Genomic DNA, 17,638 nt, shown 5'->3' with positions numbered 1-17,638 from the left:
GTTTTCCCACCTGACTCGGAATCCAGAAAGAGGCAAAACGTCATCATCCCGCTGTCGGCTTACCGCGGGGTTAGGATTCCATATAAGGAGCCGTGCATCGCCGTCATTTTCACTCTGGCATTGGAGAGTGTAGAGAGAGGACGTGTCTCCATCCTCAGTGTCCTGCATCAGTTCAGTGTTAGTGTCTTGTGCTGCATCAGTCCAGTCACAGTGGTGGTGTCCTCTGCTGCCATATGTCCAGTGCTGCTGTGTAAGTCCAGTCCAGTGGTGCAGTGTTGTCCTGCATAAGTCCAGTGGTGGTGTCTCTGTGCTGCTGTATATGCCCATTGGTAATGCTGTATATGTCCAGTAATACTGCCATATATGTCCATTGATACTGCCATATATGTTCAGCGGTACTGCCGTATAAATCCAGTGATCCTGCTGTATAATTCCAGTGATCCTGCTGTATAATTCCAGTGGTACTGGCGTATAAATCCATTCCAGTGGTACTGCCGTATAATTCCAGTGATCCTGCCGTATAATCCCAGTGGTACTGCCGTATAAATCCAGTGATCCTGACGTATAATTCCAGTGATCCTGCCGTATAATTTCAGTGATCCTGCTGTATAATTCCAGTGGTACTGGCGTATAATTCCAGTGATCCTGCCGTATAATTCCAGTGATCCTGCTGTATAATTCCAGTGACCCTGCTGTATAATTCCAGTGATCCTGGCGTATAAATCCAGTGATTCTGCCGTATAAATCCAGTGATCCAGCTGTATAATTCCAGTGATCCTGCCGTATAATTCCAGTGGTACTGGCGTATAAATCCAGTGATCCTGCCGTATAATTTCTGTGGTACTGGCATATAACTCCAGTGATCCTGCCGTATAATTCCAGTGGTACTGGCGTATAAGTCAAGTGGTACTGCCTTATAAATCCAGTAACCCTGCCGTATAATTCCATTGGTATTGGCGTATAAATCCAGTGATCCTGCCATATAAAATTACAGTGGTACTGGCGTATAAATCCAGTCCAGTGATACTGCCGTATATGTCCGATGTTACTGGCGTATAAATCCAGTGATCCTGTTGTATAATTCCAGTGATCCTGCCATATAATTCCATTGATACTACCGTATAAATCCAGTGATCCTGCCGTATAATTCCAGTGGTACTGGCGTATAAATCCAGTGATCCTGCCGTATAATTCCAGTGTTCCTGCCGTATAATTCCAGTGATCCTGCCGTATAATTCCAGTGGCAGTGGCATATAAATCCAGTTATCCTGCTGTATAATTCCAGTGGTACTGGCGTATAATCCAGTAACCCTGCCGTATAATTCCATTGGTATTGGCGTATAAATCCAGTGATCCTGCCGTATAATTACAGTGGTACTGGCGTATAAGTCCAGTCCAGTGATACTGCCGTATATGTCCAGTGTTACTGACGTCCAAATCCAGTGATCTTGTCGTATAATTCCAGTGATCCTGCGTATAATTCCAGTGGTACTGGCGTATAAATCCAGTGATCCTGCCGTATAATTCCAGTGGTACTGGCTTATAAATCCAGTGATCTTGCTGTATAATTCCAGTGGTACTGGCGTATAAATCCAGTCCAGTGATACTATCATATATGTCCAGTGGTACTGCTGTATAATTCCAGTGATCCTGCCGTATAATTCCAGTGGTACTGGCATGTAAATTCAGTGATCCTGCCACATAATTCCAGTGGTACTGCCGTATAAGTCCAGTCCAGTGGTGCTGCCATATAAATTCAGTGGTGCTGTCCTGTGCTGTATATTATTTACTCCAAATAAAGGGGTTATTAATATTTAATCCAAATAATTTTCACAGGGTTTGCCCTGTGTGGTGTAGAGGTATGCTCTCCTGTACCGCATATTGTTATATAACTCCCAAAAAATAATGGTAACAAAAATTTGGAGGATAAAATCCTCCTAGTGCTGAAGCTGCTGCCACTAGTCTTGACATAGACAATGAAATGCCATCAACGTCATCTGCCAAGGCCGATGCCCAATGCGATAGTAGAGGGCATGTAAAATCCAAAAAGCCAAAGTTCAGTAAAAAGACCCAAAAAAATAAATTTAAATGGTCGGAGGAGAAACGTAAACTTACCAATATGCCATTTATGACACGGAGTGGCAAGGAACGGCTAAGGCCCTGGCCTATGTTCATGACTAGTGGTTCAGCTGCACATGACGATGGAAGCCCTCATCCTCCCGCTAGAAAAATGATGAGTTAAGCTAGAAAAAGCACAGCAAAAAATAGTGCGTTTTAAGATGGTATCACAAATCCCTAAGGAGAGTCCAAGTGTGTCAGCGATTGCGATGCCTGACCTTCCCAACACTGGATGGGAAGAGGTGGCTCCTTCCACCATTTGCATTCCCTCTGCAAGTGCTGGAAGGAGCATCCACAGTGCGGTTTCTGATATTCAAATTGAAGATGTCACTGTTAAAGTACACCAGGATGAGGATATGGGTGTTGCTGGTGCTGAGGAGGAAATTGACGAGGAGGATTCTGACGGTGATGTGGTTTGTTTAAATCAGGCACCTGGTCAGACACCTGTTGTCTGTGGTATAAATAAGCCCATTGTGATGCCTGGACAAAATACCAAAAAGCCACCTCTTCGGTGTGTATTTATTTCTCCACAAATCCGGACAACAGGTGTCAAGCCATGTGTTGCCTCTTTCAATCTGTAATAAGTTAGGGTAAGGACATTAACCACCTAGGAACATCATGCCTTATATGTCACCTGCAGTGCATTCATCAGAAGTCAGTGTCAAGTTGTGAAACTTTGGGTAAGAGCGTAAGCAGTCCACTAACACCTAAATACCACTTCCTCTTGTACCCAAGCTCCTGAAAGCCACACCACCAACTCCCTCAATGTCAACTTCCGCCTCAGGAACATCAGTAGTCCTGCAGGCCATGTCACTGGCAAGACTGAGGAGTCCTCTCCTAACCAGGATTCCTCCAGGGGATCCTTGAGTGGTACACCTACTGCTGCTCTTGCTGCCGCTGTTGCTGCTGGGAGTCAATCGTCATCCCAGAGGGGAAGTCGGAAGACCACTTGTACTACTTCAACTAAGCAATTGACTGTCCAACAGTCCTTTGTGAGGAAGATTTAATATGACAGCAGTCATCCTGTTGCAAAGCGGATAACTGAGGCCTTGACAGCTATGTTGGTGTTAGACGTGCATCCGGTATCCACCATTAGTTCAGTGGGACTTAGAGAATTGTTTGAGGTAGTGTGTCCTCGGTACCAAATCCCATCTAGGTTCTACTTCCCTAGGCAGGTGATACCGATAATGTACAGAGACGTCAGAAAAAGTGTCCTCAGTGTCCTAAAAAATGCATTTGTACCCACTGTCCACTTAACCACGGACATGTGGACAAGTGGAACAGGGCAGACTAAGGACTATATGACTGTGACAGCCCACTGGGTAGATGTATTGCCTTCTGCAGCAACAACAACAGCAGCGGCACCAGTAGCAGCATCTCGCAAACGCCAACTCATTCCTAGGCAGGCTAAGCTATGTATCACCACTTTCCATAAGAGGCACACCGCTGACAACCTATTACGGAAACTGAGGGACATCATCGCACAGTGGCTTACCCCAATTATACTCTCCTGGGGATTTGTGATATTGGACAATGCCACCAATATTGTGCGTGTATTACATCTGGGCAAATTCCCGCACATCCCATGTTTTGCATATACAATTCATTTGGTGGTGCAGAATTTTTTGAAAAATGACAGGGGCATGCAGGAGATGCTGTCGGTGGCCTGAAAAATTGTGGCCCACTTTCGGCCTTCAGCCACCGCGTGCCGAAGACTGGAGCACCATCAAACACTCCTGAACCTGCCCTGCCATCACCTGAAGCAAGAGGTGGTAACGAGGTGAAATTCAACACTCTATATGCTTCAGAGGATGGAGGAGCAGCAAACGGCCATTCAAGCCTATACATCCACCTACGATATAGGCAAAGAAAGGGGAATGCACCGGACTCAAGCGCAGTAGTGAATGATTTCCGTCTTTTGCAAGGTTCTCCAACCCTTCGAACTAGCCACACGTGAAGTTAGTTCAGACACTGCCAGCTTGAGTCAGGTCATTCCCCTCATCAGGCTTTTGCAGAAGCCGCTGGAGAAATTGAAGGAGGAGCTAAGACGGAGTGATTCGGCAAAGTATGTGGGACTTGTGGATGGAGCCCTTCATTCGCTTTGCCAGGATTCAAGGATGGTCAATCTGTGGAAATCAGAGCACTACATTTTGCCCACCGTGCTTGATCCTAGGTTTAAAGCCTACGTTGTATCTCTCTTTCCAGCAGACACAAGTCTGCAGAGGTTCAAAGACCTGTTGGTGATAAAATTATCAACTCTAGTGGAATTTGACCCGTCAACAGCTCCTCCTTCACTTTCTCCCGCAACTGGGGCTGCGAGGTAAAGGATAAGATTTCCTAGCCCACCCGCTGGCGGTGATGCAGGGCAGTCAGGAGTGAGTGCTGACATCTGGTCCGGACTGAAGGACCTGCCAATGATTACTGACATGTCTACTGTCACTGCCTATGATTCTGTCACCATTGAAAGAATGGTGAAGGATTATATGAGTGACAGCATCCAAGTAGGCATGTCAGACAGTCCGTATGTATACTGGCAGGAAAAAGAGGCAATTTGGATGCCCTTGCACAAACTGGCTTTATTTTACCTAAGTTGCCCCGCCTCCAGTGTGTACTCCGAAAGAGTGTTTAGTGCAGCCTGTAACCTTGTCAGCGATAGGCGTAGGAGGTTACTTCCACAAAATGTATGGAAGATGATGTTCATCAAAATTAATTATAAATTCCTCCGGGAAGACCTTTACCAGCAATAGCCTCCAGAAAGTACACAGGGACCTGTGATGGTGGATTCCAGTGGGGACGAATTAATACTATGAGAGGAGGAGGATGTACACACTGAAAGGAGTGAGTAATCGGAGGATGAGAATGAGGTTGACATCTTGCCTCTTTAGAGCCAGTTTGTGCAAGGAGAGATTGATTGCTTCTTTTTTGGTGGGGGCCCAAACAAACCAGTAATTTCAGACCCTGTCGCTGAAATGATTGGTTTGTTAAAGTGTACATGTCCTGTTTATACAACATAAGGGTGGGAGGGCCCAAAGACAATTCCATCTTGCACCTCTTTTTCTTCATTGCATCATGTGCTGTTTGGGGACTAGTCTTTTAAAGTGCCATCCTGTCTGACACTGCCGTACAACTCCAGGGGTACTGCCGTATAAGTCCATGGGTACTGCCATATAAGTCCAATCCAGTGGTGCTGTCTTAAGCTGCATCAGCCTAGTGGTGGTGTCTTGTGCGGCCATAAGTCCAGTGGTGGTGTCCTGTGCTGTATATTATTTACTCCAAATAAAAGGCTTATATACATTACTTATAGTATTATCCAAATCATTTTTACAGGGTTTGCCCTGTGAGGAGTAGGGGTACGCTTGCCTGTGCTGCATATTATTATAATAGCACCAAATAAAAGGGTTATTATCCAAATTAATATTACAGGCTTTGCCGTGTGTGTGTGGTTTTGGGGTACGCTCTCCCCTGCCACCAATATTGTGCGTGTATTACATCTGGCCAAATTCCAGCACGTCCCATGTTGTTTGTGCCGCACACTTGTGTCACTTAGCTTAGTCATACAGCTACCTCATTGCACCTCTTTTACTTCTTTGCATGATGTGCTGTTTGTGGCCTAATTTTTTTAATTGCCATCCTGTCTGCCACTGCAGTGCCACTCCTAGAAGGGCCAGGTGTTTGTGCCGCACACTTGTGTCGCTTAGCTTAGTTATACAGCTGCCTCATTGCACCTCTTTTTCTTCTTTGCATGATGTGCTGTTTGAGGTCTATTTTTTAAATCTACCATCCTGTCTGCCATTGCAGTGCCACTCCTAGATGGGCCAGGTGTTTGTGCCGTACACTTGTGTCGCTTAGCTTAGTCATACAGCTACCTTGGTGCAACTTTAAAGCCTAAAAACAATATTGTGAGGTGTGAGGTTTTCAGAATAGACTGGAAATGAGTGGAAATGAATGTTATTGAGGTTAATAATACCGTAGGATCAAAATACCTCCAAATTCTGTGATTTTAGCTGTTTTTATGTTTTTCAAAAATCATCAATATCCAAAACCAAAAGATGAAACGGTGGTTTTGGCAAAACCAATCCAGATCCAAAACACGAGGATGGAACCAGAACCAAAACCAAAACACAAAACATGAAAAAGTGCCCGCCGCACATCTCTATTCTAAAGGGAGTTTTCCATATACTTAATGACAAGGAGAACTTACAGAGAAGTAGTTAATGAGGAGTGTGTGCACCTGACATGCCGGAGGGAAACTGTGCACCTTATGTTTGTTATGTGGCTACCCCCAACCCCACCCACGAGGGGGTTTGAGCCAGCTGTGTGGTTGACCAATGGTAGTTGCTTCAAAGTGGGGCAGGACAGGAAATACTGTGAGAATAATGTTTTTTGCTCTAAGTGGTAGAATAGTTTTGTCATCTGCATCATATAAATAAAAGTAGGTTTTGGCCTAGTGATGTAATTATACTGTAGCTGTGTAGGGCCTAATTTAGTAATGTACGTTACTATAGTATTGTAACTATAGCTGTGTAAGGCCTAATTTAGCCATGTAAATTACTATAGTATTGTAACTATAGCTGTGTAGGGCCTAATTTAATTAGAATTTAAGGATGACTCTGCAGATTAATAGTCTACTTTCTTTTACTGTGCTTATTCAACTGCAGCTCCTATACGTGGAGAGGCATATCAGGTGTTTGTAAGTGCAACTCAGATACAGTAAGGGCATCTACACTCAAGTACAGAGATGCCACAGCCATGCACTATGGCCCTCATTCCGAGTTGATCGCTCGTTAGCTGCTTTTAGCAGCAGTGCAAACGCTATGCCACCACCCTCTGGGAGTGTATCTTAGCTTAGCAGAAGTGCGACCAAAAGATTAGCAGAACTGCACAGGAAAAATGTAATGCCGTTTCTGAGTAGCTCCAGACCTACTTTTATCTTGCAATCACTACAGTCTGTTTAGTTCCTGTTTTGACGTCACAAGCATGCCCTGCGTTCGACCAGCCACTCCCCCGTTTCTCCAGCCACTCCTGCGTTTTTGTCTGGCACACCTGCGTTTTTCAGCACACTCCCTGAAAACACCGAGTTGCCGCCCAGAAACACCCACTTCCTGTCAATTATACTACGAACACTCGAGCGACTGAAAAACGTCGCTCCAGCTTCTGTAAAACTGCAAACTGTTGTGTGAAAGTACTTAGCGCATGTGCGCTAAGTACCATGCGCATGCGCAAAAATGCCGTTTTTTCACCTGATTGCTGCTCTGCGAAAAACGGCAGCGAGCGATCAACTCAGAATGAGGGCCTATGTTCCAATTATAAACTGTCCAATGTTAAGAGGCAGGTGACAGATTAGCATACCACCCAACATTGCCAGTTATGAAAGAGGGACCCTCAAAAAGGAGATGGAGCCTTGTGGTGAAGAGGCAGAGCCTAGCAGCTAATCCCTGTTTCCATCAATGTTGGGGGGTGCCCAGCTTTCTCCACAAAATCATGGGCTGCCCCCAGGCGCTCCCATCAATGGGAATAGATGCCGTGCGGAGCAGCGGTGACAGAACTCCTCCCAGTCTTTTCCCCCCAGTGGGACACTGCGGCCCACTGGCAGAACTGTCCCCAAAAAATTGTACTGTCCTGCTCAAAGCAAGACAGTTGGGAGGTACAGTATGCAGATGCTTAGATGTGCATCTCAGAATACACTCTGTATGTACCTATGTATATAGATAAAAACAAACAGTACATACAATATAATGGGGGAGATGTACTGTACTAAGCCTTGGAGAGAGATAAAGTACCAGTCAATCAGCTCCTAACGGATCTGATTGACTGTTTTTGAAAAATGACAGAAGCTGATTGGTTTACACTTTTCCTCTCTCCAAGGCTTAGGGGGTTATTCAGAGATGAACGCAGGTGGCTGCATATGCAGCCAGATCTGCATTCATCTCTGCACATGCTATGGGCCACTCAGCATGTGTGAGGCCACCTCCCAATGCGTCCGCAAACTAATTGCGGATGCATCGGAGCTAAGTTTGACCACTGGCAGTGCAGCCTTGCAGGTCAGCATCCATTTTTTTAATGTGACGTCACGCAGCCGCACCAAAAACAGTACTAGCCCACTCCCGTTTGCCCCTCCCTGCTCCCCCAATGCTGCGTCACCGTACCACAAATGCCTGATGCTTTCAATCATATTGCAGTCACATCCATCAGGGATGAGTCCGCAATGTGTGTGTCCACATCCATCAGGGATGCGACCACAATGTGCATGTCCATGCAGCGGCTGTGCGCCCACTGCGCATGTGCAGTTTGCTGCCATCTGCAAACTGCGCTGCGGGCTGGATCAGTGTGCAGGTCTGAATGAACCTCTTAGTACAACTGGCTTAAGCATTTCTTGTTGCAGTAGAAGCGCATTCACAATTTGATAAAAGTATACACTCAGACCCTTATACAGGACTACATTTATTTCTTGCTTAGCTGGAGTAGTTTTCTACATTTTCTATAATTTTAAATAAGAGAATTTGGGTCAGTACCAGTCCCACCCAAATCTACTGGGATCATTTTCATATTTCACTGTGTTTTACAAACAAACCCTGCTTGGATCTTTTATTTGCTATTCATATATATTTTTTAAACTGTTACAATATCATAATTTTTTTGTGTTAATAGAAAGAATCCATATGGCACCTGTATACATGTGCTGTGTTTTAGCTATAGGTTTTTGATTTTTTAAAAAAAATAATGTTTATTGATTTTTTTAAAGAGGTGTTAATAATGGTGTTTCCTTTGTTTCTTTTAGATACCAGATGTACAACAAGAAAGTTTTTACCTACAAAGTCCAAAGTATTTGTTGCATTGTCAAGCTTTCCTGGAGCAGGGAACACCTGGGTGAGGCACCTTATAGAGCATACTACAGGGTTCTACACTGGAAGCTACTACTTTGATGGGACTTTGTACAATAAAGGTATGTTGTAAAGAGACTCCTCATACACTGGCTTCAGTCACGCCAAACAGGCACTCTTGGCGTACCAGGTTCCGGGCGACTCAGTCATGCTGAGCATCGTTTTCTATTAAAATATGCCTTTTATTTGCACAAATAACACAACTGGAAGGATAAAGCTCATTTGCTAGATTACACTGATCCATTTTATGTGTGACATGTAAACATCTTTTTGCAAACTAATCTGAATCTGTATACGGAGTGCTACAATGCAGCGACTGCAATTTTTTCTCACTCCAAGTTCCATCTGAGATTTTGTACAGTATGTTTAAAACTGTGTGGCTAACGTCGCAGGTCAATTGTTTTTGCACGTCTGATCTCCCGTCTAAAGGGATGAGAGATCGGGAGTCAAATGTTTTTTGTTTTTTTGGCACTGATTGCGCCCAAACAGACTGGGTTTAGTTGCATAAAGCAGCTAAACTCATCTAAAGTTCTTGGTGTGAAGCAAAAATGTGTCAATTTTCACACATTTCTGCTCGCCAGTAGCACTTTAATTGCTCCGTTGGGCACCACAAAAAACAATTGAATTTTCCCCTATGATTGGCTGTTTACTTTTGGCTGCGATGTGAATAAGATGCCAAATGGAAAGACAGAGACAGTACACTCCACCTGCATACGCAATGATCCATCTGGTTTAAGGTGGCTCTCTTACATCGGAGATAGGGCTGGTGTAAGTGTGCACTGATACTTGTGAGGGCCATTTTAGCAAGGTTATTGATAGAGGCAGTGTGGACACCCAGGGCAGTAGAGAGCCTGGCTGGGCCCAGGTACTTTTCAGGGGGCGTGGCCTAATCACAGGAAACGTGTTCATGCACCCTTAGTAAAAAAAATACTGCAAAAAATTGTATTTTAAGTGCCTCCAGGGCTACACTGCAGTCTAGCATACAGTAGCGTGTGCTGGGTCGAGGAGAAGAGCTGCAGCTGCTGCTGCCAGGTAAGGGGGAGAGGGCCCCCACTGTGCCCTCACTGTGCACCTCCATCAGTCCTGGGCCCAGGTAATTTGTACCCTCTCCTCCCTTTCTCACCACCACTGTAGACACCTGGATGTGTTCAACTATGCATCAGCCCTAGAATGTTGTGTTTTACCCAACACTTTGTTGCAGATACTTCTGTTTACCTGCACCATGCTCTTTCAGCCTAGCAAACATATTATTGCATTCTGCAGTTGCGTTGTAACATAGTAACATAGTAATTTAGGTTGAAAAGAGGCAAAATGCCCATCGTGTTCAACCTGTATTCTGTATTAAGTTGAGTTGATTATAATGTACTTGCTGAAGAATGTTTTAGGACTAGTTAACAACTATAAATCATGTTACACCCGGATTATCAACGTCAATATTTTAAATGTTATAACCTTGGATATCCTTTTCAATCAGAAATTAATCCAATCCTTTTTTAAATGTATTTACAGAGTCCACCATTACCACCTTCCCTGGCAAGGAATTCCAAATCCTTATTGCCCTAACAGTGAAGAACCCTTTACGGAATTTTCTTTCTTCCAGCCTTAGCGAGTGCCCACGTGTCCTAAACAGAGTTCTTTTAATAAATAATTCTTCTGATAACTCTTTGTAACGTCCCTTTACATATTTGAAGACATTAACAATGTCTTCTCTTAGACGCCTCTTTTCCAGTGCATACATATTCAACCTAGTAAGCCTTTCCTCGTAATCCAGTCCCTCTAGCCCTTTAATCTATTTAGTAGCTCGCCTTTAAACCCTTTCGAGTTCACAATATCTTTTTTATACATTGGTGCCCAAAACTGAACACAATATTCCAGGTGCGGACGTACCAATGATTTGTACAGTGGCAGGATTCCATCCTCGTTCCTTGTCTCATTTCCCCGTTTTATGCACGCTAGCACCTTACTTGCCTTCTTTACTGCGCTTTGACATTGTATACGGTTAATAAGCCTATTATCAATGAGTACCTCCTAATCTTTTTCCAAAACTGTTACCCCTAGACTTCCCCCATTTAATATGTAGGATGCAAGTTTGTTTTTAGTCCCGAAATGCATAACCTTGCATTTTTCTATATTGAACCTCATTCTCCATTCCGATGCCCAGATTTCAAGTTTAGATAAGTCATTCTGCAGAGACTCCACATTTATTTCTGAATGAATTACCCTACACAGTTTAGTATCATCTGCAGAGATTGACACTGTGCTTTCCAGGCCTATTTCTATGTCATTGATAAATATGTTGAACAGTAGTGGCCCGAGTATGGACCCTTGTGGTATTCCGCTGACTACTGGTGTCCAACTTGAAGACTTCCCGTTGACCACTACTCACTGTACCCTGTTATCCAGCCAGTTACTTATCCATGTACAAACAATTTTTCCTAGGCCAAACTCCTTTAATTTGATGACTAGTCTCCTGTGAGGCACTGTATCGAAGGCTTTTGCAAAATCTAAGTAGACCACATCCACTGATTTTCCCTGGTCAAGATTGTTGCTCACTTCCTCATAGAACTTAACTAAGTTAGTTTGACAAGATATGTTCCTCAGAAACCCATGCTGGTTCTTGCTAATAATCTTAGTGATCTGCAGATACTCCTGTATGTTATCCCTTAGAATTCCTTCCAATATTTTCCCCAATATAGATGTCAAACTAACCGGTCTGTAGTTGCCCGGATTATTTTTGGATCCCTTTTTAAATAATGGCGCTACCTCAGCTATACGTCATTCCTTTGGTACCATGCCTGACCTAATTGAACTATTGAAAATCAAGTATAGGGGTCTTGCTAGTTGTGACCTAAGCGCAATAAGAATCCTCGGGTGAAGTCCATACTGGCCAGGTGATTTATTAATCTTTATTTTGCGTAATCTCTCCCTGACTAGTTCTTCACTTAAACAAGTATCTAACCATGAATCATTACTGTCACTATTGCTATGCACTACTCCCACCATCAGTTCTTCTCTGGTGAACACTGATGAAAAAAAATTGTTCAGTATTTCCGCTTTTGATTCGTCATCATTTATCAATACTCTAAATTCATCTTTTATTGGACCTATGTTCTCCTTTTTTAACCTTTTACTGTTTGTGTACTTAAAACACTTTTTAGGATTGGTTTTACTCTATAGCGATTTGCTTTTCGTTTTCCAATTTTTGCTGCTTTTATTGCTTTTTGCATCTTTTATTGCATTCCTTGTAGTACTGGAATGACTCCTCCTTTCCATTAGATTTAAATGCTTTGAATGCATGCTTCTTTTTATCGATTTCTGCCTTGACCATCTTGTTAAGCCACATCGGTTTGAGTTTGGTACCCCTGCGCTTACTGCCCATGGGAATAAATGTATAAATATTGCTATCTAGCAACCCTTTTAAAGGATCCCACATTTATGAAGTGTTTTTACCATGAAACAAAACTTCCCACTCAATGTCGTTTAGTGCACATCTCAGCATACTGAAGTTAGCCTTCCTAAAGTTAAATGTTTTTGTTGAACCCTTATAGCTATGTTTCCTGAAACTGATGTTGAATGTGATCACATAGTGATCACTGTTACCCAAAGTCTCCCCAACTTTAGTGTTTGATATAATGTCCACATTATTAGTAATAACTAGATCCACAGTAGTTTTACCCCTAGTTGGATCCTCGACTAATTGAGACAAGTAGTGATCCTTTAACATATTTAAGAACCTGTTGCCCCTTGCTTTAACACATGAATTGTTACTCCAATTTATATCAGGATAATTAAAATCCCCAATCACTAGGATGTCCCCCAATCCCGCAGCCTTTTTGATTTGCTGCAAGAGTTGTTCTTCCTCGTGTATGCTAATATCCGGCTGTTTGTAGCACGTGCCTATAACTAGTTTTTCTGCATCAATACCCCCACTTGAGATTTCAACCCATAGGGACTCCACATTATCGCCACTCATAAATAGCCTCCTTTAAGTATGATTTAAGAGATGGTTTAACATAAAGATATAAACCTCCTTCTCTTTTGCTTGCCCTGTCCCTCCTGAAAAGAGAATACCCCTCCAAGTTTGCAACCCAGTCGTGAGAGTCATCCCACCATGTTTCTGTAATACATATAATATTATACTCAGCCTTTGATACTAACAATTCCAATTCCCCCATTTTACTTGCTAGGCTTCTTGCGTTTGCAAGCATACATTTTAGTTTAGTGGTTCCCTTATCCACTTGTTTTTTAAAAGATATCCTATCATGTTTACTAGTGCCTCCCTAGAGTTACTCATACTGACTGTCCTTCTCGCTCCCTCTCCACTCCCACCATACTTAATACTGCCCACCTTACTCTTCTCTTTGATCAACCCAATGTTTAGGCCTAAATTCTCCGCCCTGACATAAGTATTTTCCCTTATGCTACATACATCCTTTTCTATATGCTGTAATGATGACACATAATTGTTGTTAGTTAATGTTTTGGCAATACCTTTGTTAATACCCTCTTTAGAACCCATGCAAATACCCTTGCCCTTGCCGGCTGCTCTTTCCCTCCCCCCTTCTCCACCCCCATTTAGCTCACTACCACCATCCTTACTATTCTCACAGCATGACCCATATGTAGTATGAAGTCTTTTTTTCTTCCTTTTTCTCAGGTTTTAAAGGAGAAAAAGATCACTGGAGGAGCGGGCGGACAATATGTGTAAAGACTCATGAAAGTGGCAAGAGAGAGATAGAAATGTACGATTCCTCCATTTTACTAATCCGTAACCCTTACAAGGCATTGATGGCAGAATTCAACAGAAAGTGTGGCGGACACCTTGGATATGCAACAGAAAGGCACTGGAAAAGTAATGGTGAGTAGATGTAATTGGGTTCATAAGTTGCATCTGCACGCTTATGTCTCCACACCTGTACTTTGAGTTGCTCCAAGTTTGTGATGGTGCATATTTTACATCACAGAGATAAAGATGGATTTCAAAGGGGTGTGTTTAACTGTACTCAGCAGGCCTCTACTGTATTGCCATGTTCTAGAACAGCGGTGCTCAACTTTTGTCTTAAGTCATTGGCCAGTAATATTGTACTCAAAACAAAGCATGTCCCAATACAAGGGGCCTGATTGAGATGTGGTTGGAGTTACTATTGCTGCTGCTTACATAGAAACAGCAGTAAAAAGCACCAGGGGTGTATCTAGAGAGGAGTAGGTCCATGTACATGCTCCATCTGGGCCCCCTCCTTTCTAGCCGGCAGCACTGTAGCTTTCAGTACTGACCCTACCTAGAGCCTAGTGTGCATGCACAGATCTTTGGGAAAATGACATGGCGGCCATTTTCACAGTGATTTTCCTACTGTGCATGGCCAAAACACCGGGAAAATGGCACAGTGATTTCTACAGTGTTGCTGCCATGCCATGGGACTCCAGAGCGTAAGTATGTGTGCAGGGTGTGCGGTGTGGGCCCTCCTGGACCCCAGGGAACCGTGTGCACTGCACACACTGCACCCATTATAAATATGCCAGTGGATAGCACTAATATGCTAATGCAGCAGGAGGCATCACACCTCCTGCATGCAGTGGCAACGGGAGGGGGGGCGGTGAGTTACAGATTACCCAAGCTTGAGAATGACAGGGAGGCCCTGGCCAGAGCACACACCAGCACCCTTTTTTTTCTCTTTATTAAAAATTATTGGGCGGCCAAGCGGCGGGTTAGGCCCCTGCATGGGTGTGTGTGTGTGGTGGGGGGGGGGGGGGGGTGTACATGTGTTTCACCTGGCTGCCTGTGAGTGACTGTGACTTCCACCTGCTGCTGGCACCACTGGTAAGGTGAAGGTCTCATGACGTGATATCATCGCGAGACTCTCTCAGTAGCTGGCTCCAGACGGAAACCCTCTTAAGCATCAGCAGGCTCCAGGCGGTAGGCGGGGACTGGGAGGAGCAAAGCAGGATGCAGCTGGCTGGGCGTTGGTTAGGAGTCTTGTGTGGTGCAGCCAAATTGGAAGAAACAGAAGAAGCAGGGTTGGTCATCTTGTCGGGACTCGGGAGTGGCATTGTCAGTTGAGAACTGTCTGATTGTGAGTTTCAGTGACACAGTCACACAGACACAGCACTGTGGTGCTGCAGCTTGCAGGCAGCTGCTGAAAACAATTTATAAATTCTGTATAAAGTCTGTAAAAATATTCTATAGTCATACATCCAATACTGTTACATTACTGTTAATATTTCTTAAGGCCCATACACACTTCCCAAGAAAATGAGCGACGTCGCTCATTTTCCCACTTCCTGAGTGATGTTGCTTATTTTCTCGGCAAGTGTGTATGCCGCCAGCGATGATCGATGCATGGGTCCACGGATCGGCAACAATCATCGCTGTCGGCAGTGCATGCATGCTTTAACTGGACTGTTGCCCAGGAGCTGCATGCACGACCGGCGGCTGAGTGACGTCACTGAGCGATATGAGCGGTCATATCGCTCAGTGTGTACGGGCATCCGCCGACTGCCCGGGCCAGTAGGGGAAACACTAGATGACGTCGCTCATAGAGCGACGTCGCCTAGTGTGTATGGAGCTTATGTCAGCTTCTTAAAATGTCAACCAGCATAAGCATACAGCACATAATAGGTTATCATACTGGTGTCACTCCTAAGCCTCTCATATTGGACAATTCACAAGCTTCCATCAAATATACATTGCACTTGGTCTCCTAGAGGAAAGCACATTTGAACTGTGTATAGCTTGTATCAGTCATGAAAGTGTGGACGCATGGGGACAGTGTGTATTGCAGGTGACAATGTTATGTGTGTGAAATATTTCATTACCTCTATCTATGGGGGGTATCCAATTAGCTGTGATAACGTGATCCGCAATTGAAGCTAATGTTTTCACACCTATTTCCCAAAAAATAGTCTTATCGCAGCCTGTGCACTCCCATTTATCGCACACTATCCTACAGTATTTCAAAATGTCGATAAAGGGATTTGCATGATAATTATAGCTGGCAAAAGCTGAGATAAGTATAGGAGAACGTGGTGAAATCTGCCCGTACCCTCAGAAATGGTTGATGTGTGCTGCCTTTAAGCAATTCCTTTCAGGAGTAGTGGATTTCTAAAATCAGATACTGTTTTGGGCTGTAGACCCACCAGTTACACACCTCTGTTCTAAGATAATATTTCTGTATTGAAACAAATCAAATGTAATCATGAAAATACATATTGAACCACTTTCTTTCTTTTACTTTCTCATTTAGAATGGCCAGAATTTGTTAACAGCTATGCGTCCTGGTGGGCCTCACATGCACTGGACTGGCTCCAGTATGGAAAGAAACTTATTGTAGTCCACTATGAAGATTTGAAAAAGGACCTAACTGGAAAATTGAGGGAAATAGTGGCCTTTCTCAATTTTCCAATAAATGACGATCGTCTTCTTTGTGTGGAGAATATCAAGGATGGGAATTTCAAGCGAATCGGCTCTAGCCAGTCAGTCAAGAATCCCTTCACGCGGGAGATGAAAGATATGATCGATGGATATATCAGGACGGTTGATAAAGCACTTAGAGCAAGAAACTTTACAGGCTTACCAGAGGAATATATGCCAAGATGATATCGGGAGCTTTCTGGAACAGTATGCATCACGGACATCTGCAAAATCTCTCTGTGCTGTGCTTCAGAGAAACTCAATGTTTTAAGTAGAATTGAAGAAAAGAATAGAAGAGAGCTGACTATAAATTAAGACTGAAGCTAGACTAGTAGAAAGGTGGTTAAAAATTCAGACTGAAGCTATTAACATATTTTCTATGTGTGTTCCTCCACTGTACTAATGGCCAGGAGTTGTACAGTTGTACACTGTGTGTTCTAGAACTGATTCCTTTGTTGATGTGTGCTGCCTTTAAGCAATACCTTTCAGGAGTAGTTTCAGATGTTCTAGTGTCAGAACTGGCAATCTATCAGAATTTCTTTCTTAAAAAAATGAATAAAGTTGGGAGCAGAAAAGGGCATATTTTCATTACAATGGGTGTTTTGTGTATTTCTTTTCTAAGACTCAGAAAATTGAGTTGGGGGGGTCACAGTTGAAGGGTTGTGTAAGATGTTGTTATGTGCACAATCAGATGACAGATAAGCTGATATATGGTATTCATCAACCATGTGTAAGGTAGTAAAAGTGAACAAATAATATAAAGCCTGAAAAAATATATCACATAGATCAAAGAAGTTACAAACAAAAAATATAAAAGCAAATATACTGTACTGTTCCAATGTATTTCCAAAGCAAGAGAATGTGGTAAAACTAGTCTAGGTAATTGGAAACCATGATAATTAGTAACTTGTATAACAGATTGTAAAATGGATAAAACAGATATTAGTGAACACAATGTAAATTAGTTAGTGCTGCCGTTTCATAGGTAAATAGCCTGCTAGAGAGCAGTTTATATTTTTTTAACCTATTTTTCTATTTTTTTTCACTAATCACAATAGTAACTTGACATAAAGCATTTCAAATGGATTTTTGTAAAACGGTTGCAGTAAATTGTTCTTGTGATGAACCATATTCTATGTTATTTAGCGTATCACTGTAACTGTATATAATCTGAATTGGTTCTCTCGTCTCTGGGTAATGGGTATGTTTTCATGACTTTTTCTACTGTGCT

The 17,638-nt window shown here is 43.2% G+C and overlaps 1 protein-coding gene across 1 annotated transcript in view; it reads left to right on the top strand.

Annotated features, from left to right (window-relative positions):
• Positions 1-17,001, top strand: part of WSCD1 (WSC domain containing 1) — a 259,167-nt gene extending 242,166 nt beyond the window's left edge. Inside the window, exons 7-9 of the mRNA XM_063956006.1 lie at positions 8,897-9,061; positions 13,657-13,857; positions 16,241-17,001. Of these exons, the coding sequence (XP_063812076.1) occupies positions 8,897-9,061; positions 13,657-13,857; positions 16,241-16,593 (719 nt within the window). The 3' untranslated portion in view covers positions 16,594-17,001. The remainder of the gene's footprint in view (positions 1-8,896; positions 9,062-13,656; positions 13,858-16,240) is intronic.
• The last annotated feature ends 637 nt before the right edge of the window (positions 17,002-17,638 follow it).

Source organism: Pseudophryne corroboree, chromosome 2 (genome assembly GCF_028390025.1).
Source record: "Pseudophryne corroboree isolate aPseCor3 chromosome 2, aPseCor3.hap2, whole genome shotgun sequence".
NCBI lineage: Eukaryota > Metazoa > Chordata > Amphibia > Anura > Myobatrachidae > Pseudophryne > Pseudophryne corroboree.
Note: the sequence above shows the minus strand (reverse complement) of the source record. Positions and strands in the feature narration are given on the sequence as shown.